Below are 13,265 nucleotides of genomic sequence, written 5' to 3' on the forward strand. Positions count from 1 at the left end.
TGTATCCAAAGATTTGTCCTACTAGGCAGCTGCGACTTCAACCACAGCTTCTGTGATCTAAGAGGACTCTTTATCAAACCGTAAGTAAAAGAACTTCCTTTGAATACCTGGATAGCAAGAGTTAATAAGGGGTTAATGATAGCCCTGAGCCCTGGGGGGAAGGACTGCTTGCCTTTGTTTATAGGAAAAGCCTGGTAGGCGATGCTGAGATCACAGTGTGCTCTCACAGCACACTCATTGCACCTTTCCTCAAGTGGCCAATTTGTCTAGATTGATTGCCAGTGACCTTGTTACCTGTATGGGGCACTTGTGAGTCTGTGGACTGGGAAAAATAATTGAACACTTCTATTTTAATGGAGTGTAGTCAGTATTGAGGGTCCAGTTCATTTCCACTTTCTTTTCATTACAACTACTTATTTCAGTGAGTTTTATTTACATATGTATTGCCTTATGTCATTTTCTACATTCTCTTCCCACATGTACTGATTCTAGCACTGAAGTTTCTTTGTGACCAAAATGAGCCCTTGGAGTGTTTTGCTCTTTGCCTTCACCCACGGCATAAAAGAAGAAACAACAGGGTTGGAAACTTCACTGATCATAGTCATTCTGTGGTTGTGGATGTTCAAGCCCTCCACTCACTTAATGCTTTCTGTCACATTTCTTTTCAACACCAGCCAATGTGAAGACCCTGATTTATTTTAGTACATTTGCTCTACTCTCTGAAAAATAGGCATGTTATGAGAATATGTTATCTTTTCCCACAAACTTCTCTTTAAACAGTTACCTAGGGCTCTAGATGCCAGTTGGGATGCAGCAGTGGCTTCAGTTCTGTAGCTGTGGTATTTATCACTTTAGCCAATGCAAATCTGGGGAACACCCAGGTTAGGATTAGAGGTACTAGGACAGGGAATGGTGTAGTTGCTGGAAATCTGAGAGTTCCTTTGGTTTAGACGCCAGTTTAATAGAAAGAGCAACACTTGAGTCTCTTTCTGGGCTGTTCCATGTGTTCAAAGGCACCAGGGATCAGGTGCCATCTCACTGCACTTGTCTCTCTGGCACTGGGGAGGGTAACAAAGTTGAGGGCATCTTCATGCATCCATACATGAGAGTGCTGCTCTCGTGCCTAGCAATCATAAGCTTGCAATGAATGACAGTCCCCTGCTCCATGTTCATCTTAGAAACCCGTCTGCTTGTACAGAAGCAAATAGACTCACTGCTGTTTTATAATTCTCTGGGAGTTAAATATCCATGTTTTACAGATCACAATTTCACAGAACCTCTTTAGGAAGACAGAAAGAACCACACTGTAGGATGCCATAGACTATTTGAATGAAAAAGGACTAGAAATCAGATTCTAAATCATAAGCCAGTGGGCTGGGACTTGCAATCCAAGAACATCACAATTTAGAAGGGGCATCAGACAGACATAGTGGGCCTGGGCCTCAGTTTCCAGTCCTCATCTCTAAAGGGTTATATTGATGCAAATATTTCTCTAAGGTCGATCTTCTGTAGTTACTCTCTGTTCTTATATGTTAATATTCACAAGTTTCAGCCAGATTTGTGTGTGTATAAATATTTACATACCTGCTCATTAAGACATCAAACATTACAAAAGAAATATAAAGTGAAATATGATGCTATCCCCATCCCCCAGAGGTAACACCAGAATGTTACTCTTTGCATATGTAGACCTACAAATAGTATGTGAATATACTTCTTTTAATTAAGAAAATAGGGTGATAATATACATTGCATATTTCTCTGAAAAATGCTTTTTCCCACTTAATGTGAACTACTTCTCATCACACTTTTAAAAAACAATTGATGTGAGACCTCTGGTCAGAGGCTTAGGGGCACAGAAATAATTGATTCTCATTACCCATTCCAGGCTAGCCTCCTGTCTTCTGGCAGTGAACATTGGCCTGTGACCTGTTTTATGATTAACAGAGAGGCAACGTTTGTGCTGATGTGGTACAGACCTTTAATCCCTCTGTATAAGTTTAACTTCCTGCAAACAGTATGAATTGGACTTGACTTTTTTTCTGCTATTTGGTTGAGTCAGCAAACCCAGAATGGGGAAAACAACTTGGTAGTAAATAGAAACATGGAGGGCCTTTAGATGATGATTTTTTTAAAGTTCAAAACAGATAAATAGTGGCACCTTTCACTTTCATAATGCTTTATAAAGCACCTTCATGTTTATTATGCAATTTGACAAATACATTTTGAGCAACTATGGTGAGCAGGGTACTCATAGGTTGCATTGAGTCACTTGGCAATAAGATGACCAAAGCAGATATTATCACCATTTAATTCATAGTAAACTAAGAGAAGTTACTGACTTGCCCAAGTCCCAGCTAGGAATGGTAGAGCAGAACTGGTCCTTGAGCACAGGTCTGTCTGACTTATAAACCCCAGATTGCAAGGTGAATGTGTCAGACCCTTATGAATTTGAATTGCTATGTCTGTGGGGTGATGATTCACAGCCTAAGGTGTTCTGGACATTAGGAACCATCCCAAGGCCAATTCCTTTCCCATCCTCACTCTTTCCCTTGAATAGATGGGAGTGCTATCTCTTTTTCCAACTTTGTGCCTTATTGGGTATTGGTCCTTGGGATTAAAACTCTCTTATTATTTCCTATTTCTCATTATTTCCTAGTCTATTAAGTGAAAGAAGGAAAAGCCCAACTGCTTTCTGGGATTATTGTGAGGAATAAATTATATGTCAACCAATCAGCAGAATGATTGGCAATAAATGGTAATTTTTAATTGTTATTGTGCTATTTTTTTCCTTTCACTTCATTAAGGAAACATTTTTTTTTTCTTTTTGGCAATTATCAACTCCTTTGTGCAAATAATTAAACCGAGAAGGAAAAATTGCACCTTGGTCTGAAGGTTACCATGGCACCAGAAATCCACAGAACAGACAGCTAGTCCATTGCTGAAGTTCCCTCTACTTGTCAGGGTTTAGTGGGTCCCTAATGAGCTGGTTCAGCCTCAGAATCAGTGACCTCTAGGTCTCCTGGAAAGCACCCTATTTAGGATCGCCATGAACATTTGGCATCCTACTTTCATTCATTATGACTATTTGGAACTACTTAGGCAAAGGGGGAAAAAACAGAACTTATTTGTTTATCCATCTGTGGAAATAGACCAGAATGGTCAGAGGAGTCTGCAAAGCTTATCTGCGCAGACCATCTTAGTCACAAACCTATCTGAGCACCCACATTTTGTGCACAACTCTCTTGTACTCTTTTTCCAGGCCTGTCACCATGGCCCACCGATTTCCTGCCCTCACTGCAGAACAGAAGAAGGAGCTCTCTGATATTGCCCAGCGCATCGTTGCCAATGGAAAGGGCATCCTGGCTGCAGATGAATCTGTAGGTGAGTGTGAGAAATGGTCACATCATACAACAGCATAATCTTGTTTCCACTCTTAGCAACTTTATAATCATTTTCCTTTCTCTGTGAGAAAGTAAAGGTTTAAGGTTTACATAAATGTGAGAGGGAGCAGAAGATTCATTGAGCATAAATCTTTTGAGACCTGTAGCTCCAGCAGGTAGATTCTGGAAAACCAAGGTGAGAGACTCAAGCCCTCCATCTTAAGGCCCTTGCTGGGAGTCATTTAAATCTAGCCTGTAGCAAGGCCAGGAACTCAGTAACCAGAGGGAGATCAGATATGCAGGTGTCTGCTGCTAGTAAGAAGGTAGTTTTAAAGTCAGCTCAGTTAGGAGTCTGCAGGGTGGAATGTGCATTTGTACTGGGGCAGGTCTCATGGATAAGGGAACCCCAGGATGGCATAGGGGAGAGTTATGGCAGCCTTGAACAGCTTAATCCAAAATGACAGAAGCTAAAATTAAGAGTCTTCCCCATTTCTTCTTCCACTGCAAATACATTCAGCGAGCTTGAAGACTGGATCAGGGGAGGGGTAGGGAGGTCAAAAGGCCTTCCATGTCCACCTGAACCCAATGATGGATTCCAACCTGACCCTTACATGCCCAGCCCATACAGCTGCCAACTAGCAACTTTCCCCTGGGAGTCAAAAATCCAGGCAGAAACTTTGAAGATCAGAATTTAAAAAGAGAGTCTTGTTTTCCATCCTGGTAAGGATCACTGAGTATGGAGAGGGGCCACAGGAAAGCCCTGGCTTGCTCCTTATGCTGCCTTCTGCCCAATCCCCTCAGGCACCATGGGAAACCGCCTGCAGAGGATCAAGGTGGAAAACACGGAGGAGAACCGCAGGCAGTTCCGTGAAATCCTCTTCACGGTGGACAGTTCCATCAACCAAAGCATCGGGGGAGTGATCCTTTTCCATGAGACCCTCTACCAGAAGGACAGCCAGGGAAAGCTGTTCAGAAACATCCTCAAGGAGAAGGGCATCGTCGTGGGCATCAAGGTGAATATCTCTATTCACACCTCACTCCTGTCAGGAGTCAGGAGACAAGCTCCCCGCATGCTGGGCGGGGCAGGGCCAACACCTCGAATTCTCAGCACCTCGTTTCTCACCTTTCCATCATGATTTTCTTCCCATGGAGAATCAGATCCTCTCCTAGACTTTTCTGCCAGTGCCCTTGTCTTTCAATTGCTTTTTCTACAAGGTACTTAATCTCTCTGAATCTCTATTTCCTCATTTCTCAAAATGGGAGTATTCATACCTAACACATAAAGTTCTTGTAAGGATGAAATGAGTTTTTAAAATAGTTCCTATCACATAACTGTTTGATTAATGGCCCTATTTTTATTAAAGTGCCTACTGTTCTATCTTCTAAGTAGGTTTTCTATTACTGCATGAATTTCTCCAGTGAAAATTAGCATTCATTCATTGGATGCTTAGAATTCCAAGCACTCATTTAATCCTCTGGGCAACCCCTGGAAATAGACTCATTTATTATCCTTATTTTAGAGATGAGGTGAAAAAACTGAACCACATGGGTAACATCATTTGCCCATATTCAGGCTATCTATAAAGAGTTTGTGGATTTAGCATCTGCTATTTTGATGCTTAGAGAAGAGGCTGCTTCCTTTATCTCTACCTCCTGGCCAAATGCAGGGCCTGGGAGGTGCAAGTGTTCAATAAATGTCAGGATTGACATTCTCAGTCTGTTCCTTCTAGGTAACTTCCCTTCTTCAGTAGACTGAACTGGGTCTGTCCCCCAAACCCATTCCTGCTGTACACCTTCCCTATTTACTCCTTAGCTTGTGAAAGATGAGAACAGAACCAAAAGTCTTGCTTTATCGTTTGCTGACATTCAACACCTGCTAATTACTTGTTAATTATTTGTATCCACAGTTAGACCAAGGAGGTGCTCCCCTTGCAGGAACAAACAAAGAAACCTCCATTCAAGGTAAGGACATTACTTACCGATTTGAGTCATCTTCATAGAGACTAGAAATGAAGATGATTAAAGAAAGAAGCAAGGAAAAATGAAATATGAATATTATTCTAATTTTAGAGCCATTCACACCTGGCGTTTCAAAAAAATATTTATTTTTTAGTTTTAGGTGGACACAATATCTTTATTTTATTTTTATGTGGTGTTGAGGATCAAACCCAGCGACCCATGCATGCCAGGCAAGCGCGTTACCGCTTGAGCCACATCCCCAGCCCAACACACCTGGCTTTTAATACCAGTTCCTCCATTTAATATCTGGGTGACCTTGGGCCAGTCATTGAAATGCTCTGAGCTTCAGTTCTCTTACCTTAAAAATGGGATAACAACATCTACTTTGCAGAGTAGTCATGGGGATTATATCAGACAGTGTACACCAAGTGGTCACCACAATGTATTGCATACTCTACCTGGAACTATTATTTTTAAAAAGAAATTCAGCAGTAATACAGAGGAAAGTCCCCAAGTTTTGAGATCAGACACACCTGGGTTTGAATCCTTGTTCCATCATAGGCTACATAGATAATTTTTCAAGGTACTTCACTGCCAAGTAGATAATTCTTAACCTCAGCCTTGGATTAGTTAAGCAGAATTTGAATCCCAGCTGTTACTTTTCAGCTGTTCAAACTGTACGGTAAAGTGACTTAACCACTTGGAGCCTCAGTTTCCACATTTGTAAAACGAATATAATATGAACTATTAGTTACCTCTATTCTACTTGTGGAGTGTCCAGGATCTACATTAAAAAAAATGTTCATTAGTTCTATGTCTTGTGGCCCAGTATTGTGATTAAAGCTTATTTGCCTGGGTGTTGCCAGTCCTCAAGCTCTGTGGCTTGAAAGCTAAGCCAAGAGAGAACTTGACTTTGTCAGTGGTCCCACGGATCAGGTACAGAGGTTCAAAAAAGCTGTTCTCTCTTTTGTGACTTGCAGGGCTCGATGGCCTCTCAGAGCGCTGTGCTCAGTACAAGAAAGATGGTGCTGACTTTGGGAAGTGGCGTGCTGTGCTGAGGATTGCTGACCAGTGCCCCTCCAGTCTTGCTATTCAAGAAAATGCCAATGCCCTGGCCCGCTACGCTAGCATCTGTCAGCAGGTGCTCTGCCTTCCCTGGGCTAAGAAACAGTAGGATAGACCTTTCATAGATTCTCTCTTTTCAATTTTACTATAACCACAAGGAGTTCCTCCTCTTCCCTTACTATATGCTAGTGGTATTTTTTGCTACTTTTGTTATAGCCAAGTGTATAGGGAAAGATTTGGTCCCATAAGCTGGTAGAAACCCCATTAAGCAAGAAGCTCAAAGGCCAGTGCCATCAACTTCTGCTCTCTGCCAAAGCTCCATAAACCAATTCTAAAAACAGTAATGTTCTTGAGGCCAGGGTACTTGCTTATTTTTGGTTCATAATGCCAAGATATGACCCACTTAGATATGTAGCAAGGGGGTCATAGTTCAAATCTAGTCCCAATCTAAATAATTTTATGGAGGATGGTGGCTTGATGCTAAAGTTTTTAGCCAACACATGCTGAAGTATTTCCAGGGCAAATTAAGTTTGATTTGCTTCTGTGAGTACTGTGTTGGGGTTACTAAAGTTTCAGGCACCTGAAAATTCCCAGTTAGAAAACTCTGTACACTCTGCTTGAATGCCTCAATTAACTTATACCAGAGGCTCTTTCTTAGTAATTTAAACTTGACTGCCCTAAAAGGATGGCAAGTAGGTTCTGGGGTAGCTAGAATAATCTCTGGAATAGGATACAGAAATTAAGGGTTTGTATTTATTTTTTAACCCTATTCCTGAAAAAGTTTTCTATAACTTCACAGCTCTTTTTTACCTAAGCCACAAATTCTCACTAGATACTCCATAAAAACTTTTCACCCACTTTAATTCACGTATATGGTGGATTTTGTTTATACCAATTGAATCTGTTGAATCTACTCCTAAGGAAGGGATCAATCACAGTGTACACAGCTTCACTTTTGACCACCCACAACTCCATTTTCCTTTTTAGAATGGACTGGTACCCATTGTTGAGCCAGAGGTAATTCCTGATGGAGACCATGACCTGGAACACTGCCAGTATGTGACGGAGAAGGTAGGTCTTAAATATATAGATCCCAAATCCAGTGAAAAATCTTGTTTTTAAGTAACTGCTGTTATTTACATATAACAGCTGTTATATTTGAAATAGCCTTTTGTTCAAAATCATTGTGTAACATGGAGAAGGTGAGGAGGTGCTTGTCAGTACTTCCCTTTTTTGGTACATGGAAGAAGAAAAGATTTGCACACTAAGACTTGGGTTGGAGAATCCTCTTTCCCACTATGGATCTTGGTTGGGCAAGACATATTATCTATTTTGGATTTCCATTGTGTGTACACTAATAAATTTTTAAATAAGGCCAGCATGATAAAATGTTTTTAGAAAGCATGTTGTTCACATTCGACTTTCTAAGTTAGTCATAGTAGTTATGAAAGAAGGTGATTTTTCTCATACACCAAGAAAGTAGAAGACATATTGTCATCTGAACTTGATTTTTCCCCTTCCAAAATTATGTGGACTGAAATGACATTTGAAAACACTTCTGTCTATACTTGGTTTTTAAGGGAATGAAGAGGGGAGGCCAGTTTAGATGTTTTCAACTAGTTTTATCAAGACACTCTCATTAAAGGATGATATTGACCAAGGGCATAATGGGAAGAGTGAGTGAAAGGTCCCAAGGACGTAAACTCATGCCATAGTTCACACAGTGGCACCACTGAAGTAGAGATGGTGAGCATGGTTGTGCTCGGTGGCTACAGTTTGCAGTGCATTGCAAAGATGAGGCCTGGAGGCTGATTCAGAAGCTCTTGCCAGGCAAGACATGGGAATTCCTCCATCCTGCATCCTTGCACTATAGAAGCGCTGAAGTAGGGGACTCTAAAATTGACTTTGGTTCACCTGTTTGGTCTCCTTGTCCTGAAGGTCCTGGCTGCAGTCTACAAGGCCCTGAATGACCATCATGTTTACCTAGAGGGCACCCTGCTAAAGCCCAACATGGTGACTGCTGGACATGCCTGCACCAAGAAGTATACACCAGAGCAAGTGGCTATGGCCACCGTCACGGCTCTCCACCGCACTGTTCCTGCAGCTGTTCCTGGTAAGATCTTCTTTCTTCTCTAATTCAAGGTCTCAGCCCTCAAACTTTGAAAGAATGCCACAAGCATTTGTTGTGCCATCTGCTTCTACCCTTGAAACAGACCTCCAGTCTCACAGGCAGCCAGCACGTCCCCTCCTGCTGTATGATATCAAGCATCCTATGTCAGTCCAATGGCTCACATCCATTTATTTCCTAAATATTTCAGTGCCCCATTTTATTTATTAAATTCTTTTTCTGCCTAGCCAACTAGTTTCAACAAAGGCAAACTGATTTCCCTGACCCAGTCCCATGCAAGTCAAGCAGAGAAAAGATGGAGATAGTAGGTTATGTACCTTAAGCAGAATATATAAGCTGGATCTGATACAGTAGAGTCATGGCTTCTTTCCTGCAGGCATCTGCTTTTTGTCTGGTGGCATGAGTGAAGAGGATGCTACTCTTAATCTCAATGCCATCAACCTTTGCCCACTTCCAAAGCCCTGGAAACTGAGTTTCTCCTATGGACGGGCCCTGCAGGCCAGTGCATTGGATGCCTGGAATGGCAAGGCTGCAAACAAGAAGGCAACCCAGGAGGCCTTCATGAAGCGGGCCCTGGTAAGATGCTTCTACCTCTTATCTACCTGATTAAGTTGATATTAGAGGCCTGATGTTCTTGCAATGGTGAAGTATCATTTTCTCCAGGCAATGAAGGTTTCTATATACGGTGCCTCATAGGTATTTGAAAATGTGGCATGAGAGCTCAGTAGGAAGACTGGGGCTAGAAAGAGTTCTGAATTATTCATGCTGGTAGTAGCACTGATGACAGTAGATTGAAGGTTCTTTGTTTTCAAAGAGGCACTTCAGAGGGAAGAAAATAAGAGAACCAAAGTCTGAATTTGAGTCAACTTTCATTTTGGGAAGATGAACAAGAGAAGCCACCAAGAAAATCAGTGATTATATAATAGGATGAACCAAGGATTCTGGGAACAAACTAAAAGAGTTTTAAGGGGTCAGTAACTACATGCTGCAGAGAGGTTCAAAACAAAGACTGAGGAAAGGCACCGAGATTGGCATTTAGGAGCACATCAGTGACCCTCAACATTTTCAGTAGAGAGAGAAAGGGGAAAGGTGCCCTTCAAGAAGTTTGTCTAGAAAAGACCAGGAAAAGTGATCAGGAGAAATGAGACCAAATAAGACAGAGACAGAGATAAAGATAAAGAGAGAGAGAAGAGAAGAGAAGAGGAGAGGAGAGGAGGGGAGAGTAGGGGAGGGGAGGGAGGAAAACAAAAGAAAAGAAAGTTAACTAGTAACCATTACTTTAAAAATACTCTCTATGAGTCAAGTACTGAAGTGAACATACATAACCACTGTTCTCAGGCAGCTTAGAGTTTAGTGACATAGGAGAGAGGTTGGCTTTGTGAAATGTAAAGCAAAAGGAGTATGAGGATAGGTAAACATTAGGTAATGGGAATAACTGAGAGAAGAAGGACTTACAGAATATGTATTAAATATGGATGGCATCATTGGTCTCAGACAAAAAGGAGAGACAAAAAAGAAGAGAGAACAGGTTTGGATTCAGCTTGGTAGAGTTGAGATGGAGCATTTGATCACTCATTGAACTTGCTGAAAATGGGAAAGAAATTAGATTTCATTCCTGACAGTGGGGAAGGTTAGAAGCTGCTGAAGCAATCTGCTAGGAAATTGACCAGACATTACAGCCAGACATAGCCAAACATCAAATAAGGTACACATGCAACTGAAATGAGAGTGAGTTTGTAGTACATTAGCTTAGTTCCTAATTTTTCCTAATGATATTCTAAGGCCTGCAGGGAGATTCAGACAAACTTGAATGGGAAGTAGCAGGATAAAAGAGTAAGTTTAGTAGAGAGAGAGGAGTGCCTCATTTTAGTGATAGATAGACTCATTTCCTTGTTAACCATAAAGGAGGCTGGGCAAGGAATCAAGTTAGTCAGAAGTTTGGTAAGGAGGCCCTAAAGGAAAGGAAGCCCCCACCCACACCGTAAAAAGTTGAAAAACATCTCTGGGACTGGAAGGAAACATAAAAGCACCTTGATGATGGAAGGCAGGGAATGGATGTGCTGGCATGTGGCTGATGGGATGGGGAGGTGGATCTCACAGGATGAGGGATTATGAAAAGTATGGATGAGAAGTGTCATCCATACAGAGCAAGAGAAGTTGAGTTTATCACCCAAGATGGTGGTTCTCAAGCTTGACTGTGCATCCCAATGGCCTGAGGGCTGGCTGAAATGCAGGCTGCTGGGCCCCATATACTGAATTTCTAACTTAGTAGGTATGGGGTGAAGCCAGTATGTCCATTTCTAATAGAATCCTAAATGATGCTGATAGTCTATGAAAGACTCTTGGAGAACCAATGATGTAAGATATCCAAATCTTGGAGAGTCCTGGAGAGAACAGACAATAGCAACAATGACTGACAGAAGAAATGGCACCAAATATTATTATAAAAGTTTTGTTATTCTGAATTTACCTTTAATTGGAATGTACACAGGCAATCAAATGATAATATGATAACAATTATATCAAACTTACATATTCTTGTGGATAAATATAGGTAGAACACAGAAAAAGATGTAAACACTTCTTTTTTGATTATAGTATACTATACTAGTGAGAAGTTTCTCAACTTCAATTTCTAGTACTGTCATTGCAGTATGATTGATTCTATGAAGAAACTTTCCCAGGAACTGACACAAACCTCAGCTTACCAAAGAAATGATCAGAAAACTGGGTCAAAAAGGAAGATAAAAGGAAAAAAAGGAGGGGGGTTATATCACCTTCAATATTTAGCAGTAGCATTGCAAGGAGAAAAAAAAAAAATCCAGCTGAAGGTGTAGCTCGTGTCCAGTGAGTGGTCACTCCCAGTGTTGCATTTTCTCTAACTCAGTGTCCTCTCCTATGCTTGTGTTTTAGGCTAACTCCCAGGCAGCTAAAGGACAGTATGTTCACACAGGCTCCTCTGGTGCTGCTTCTACCCAGTCACTCTTCACTGCCTGTTATACCTACTAGGCCCTGATGCCCACCAGCTTGGCTCCAGCTCTTCTAGGTGTCTGGGTAGGAGAGTCGACAGGGAACAATCTTTCAATCAATCCTGGAAATTAGACAAAATTAGATTGGAAACTTCTGGAAAAACAATATGTGCTAAATTTCAGACACAGGGGAGAAACTAACTCAGTTGTTAAAATATAAATATGAATATCAAAGATCTGATGACTTTCACACAATAGTTTCCTTACACTTCCAGCTCCCCAGGCTCAAGAGTATTCATCCAAGAAAAGAACAGTCTTTAAAAGAAAACCAGTTCTCCTTCCAAATAACAACTACAGAGTAAAACATCTCAAAAGCTAAAGGGAAAGTAGATCTTATGAAAAACCTTACCACTGGAAGGTTATGAAGGAGACAACTGCAACCTAAAAATAAATAAAATGTTCTGTAACTCTTCTGTTGGTATTGGGTTTGATTTTCTGCTGTTGTTGACAGGCTCAGTTTATTTAATTGTCTTTGACTCTTCTAGACATGACTGGCATTAATGGTCAGGGGCCTCAGCTTTGGCTACTCATTGGAGTCAAATGGTAGATGCTCAGGATACACCTTAGCCCAATTAAATCAGAAACTCTAGATGTGGACTCCTCAAATTATCACATTTTTTAAAAGCTCTCTTGGTGATTTGAATGTGCAGCTAAGTTTGAGAATGTTGTAAAATTAAAGCCATGCACAGTATGAAGCCAACTAAAATGCAAAATGATTTCCAGTAACTTGGGATAGATGTGACTTTGATGCTTGGAACATTCCTCTTCAAGTGCCCAGGTTGGTGACACAGGACTACATTTCCCTCTGCATGGTCAACCACATTCCCTAGTTTTGCAGTAAATAATATTCATGTAATTAGAATTTGTTGACTTTCAATGCTCAGGATTAATCTATAGAGAAAGCATGTGAGAAAAATCATACTTATAAAAGAGAATTTGAACATTATATCTTTGGACAATACTGAAATAATTTAACTGACAGAGGGTGGGACATATAAGGGTATAAAGAAGTAGAGGACAGCAAAAGGAGTCAGGAATATTATGTAAAACTGATGGGTTAAGAAATAGTGCTATAAGTCTATCTAGGTGATAAAGGAAATAACATAAATCACCAAAATTCACATATGTATAATTAAAATATAGAAGAGGGAAGAAAACTTAATTCCTTATCTTGAACAGTACAAAGATGAAAGATAGTGCTTTGAGTAAATAAATTTAAAAATAGAGCCATAAACATACTATCTAGACTAAAAAAGACAGAATTGGTCCAAAGAGGCTTGAGGAGAAAGACCTGGGAATAAGGTAAAGGAAAAATGACTTTTTCTTACTTTATACCCTCTATAACATTTGACTATTTATTGCCATATACTTGTCATTAGTTTTTTCTTAAAAAAAGTATTTACTTAAGCAATTCAGTCCTTCCTCAGAGGTCATTTAGCAAAGAGTTTCATTTGACACACGAGAATACCAAACCCAGAGCACTTAAATTACAGGCCAAGGGTCACACAGTTAAAATTTTTATCCAGATACAACTAAACCTGTTCTGTAAAGACACTTCTTAGATTCCCATTTAGTGGTTGAGCATGGATTTCTAACCAATGTTGAGTTCTTTATATCTTAGGCTAAGATATAAATATGAATTATGTTTCACTGGGAATGAAGATTTATATAATACATTTTCTGTAGCTCCCATCTGAAATT

At 40.5% G+C, this 13,265-nt stretch overlaps 1 protein-coding gene across 1 annotated transcript in view; it reads left to right on the forward strand.

Annotated features, from left to right (window-relative positions):
- Positions 1-11,977, forward strand: part of Aldob (aldolase, fructose-bisphosphate B) — a 31,847-nt gene extending 19,870 nt beyond the window's left edge. The window contains exons 3-11 of the mRNA XM_015492250.2: positions 30-80; positions 3,263-3,384; positions 4,185-4,396; positions 5,291-5,345; positions 6,323-6,483; positions 7,395-7,478; positions 8,346-8,520; positions 8,912-9,111; positions 11,449-11,977. Coding sequence (XP_015347736.1) covers positions 3,273-3,384; positions 4,185-4,396; positions 5,291-5,345; positions 6,323-6,483; positions 7,395-7,478; positions 8,346-8,520; positions 8,912-9,111; positions 11,449-11,544 — 1,095 coding nt within the window. The 5' untranslated portion in view covers positions 30-80; positions 3,263-3,272 and the 3' untranslated portion in view covers positions 11,545-11,977. The remainder of the gene's footprint in view (positions 1-29; positions 81-3,262; positions 3,385-4,184; positions 4,397-5,290; positions 5,346-6,322; positions 6,484-7,394; positions 7,479-8,345; positions 8,521-8,911; positions 9,112-11,448) is intronic.
- Positions 11,978-13,265: the final 1,288 nt, after the last annotated feature.

This window comes from Marmota marmota, unplaced genomic scaffold (genome assembly GCF_001458135.2).
Source record: "Marmota marmota marmota unplaced genomic scaffold, marMar, whole genome shotgun sequence".
Lineage (NCBI taxonomy): Eukaryota > Metazoa > Chordata > Mammalia > Rodentia > Sciuridae > Marmota > Marmota marmota.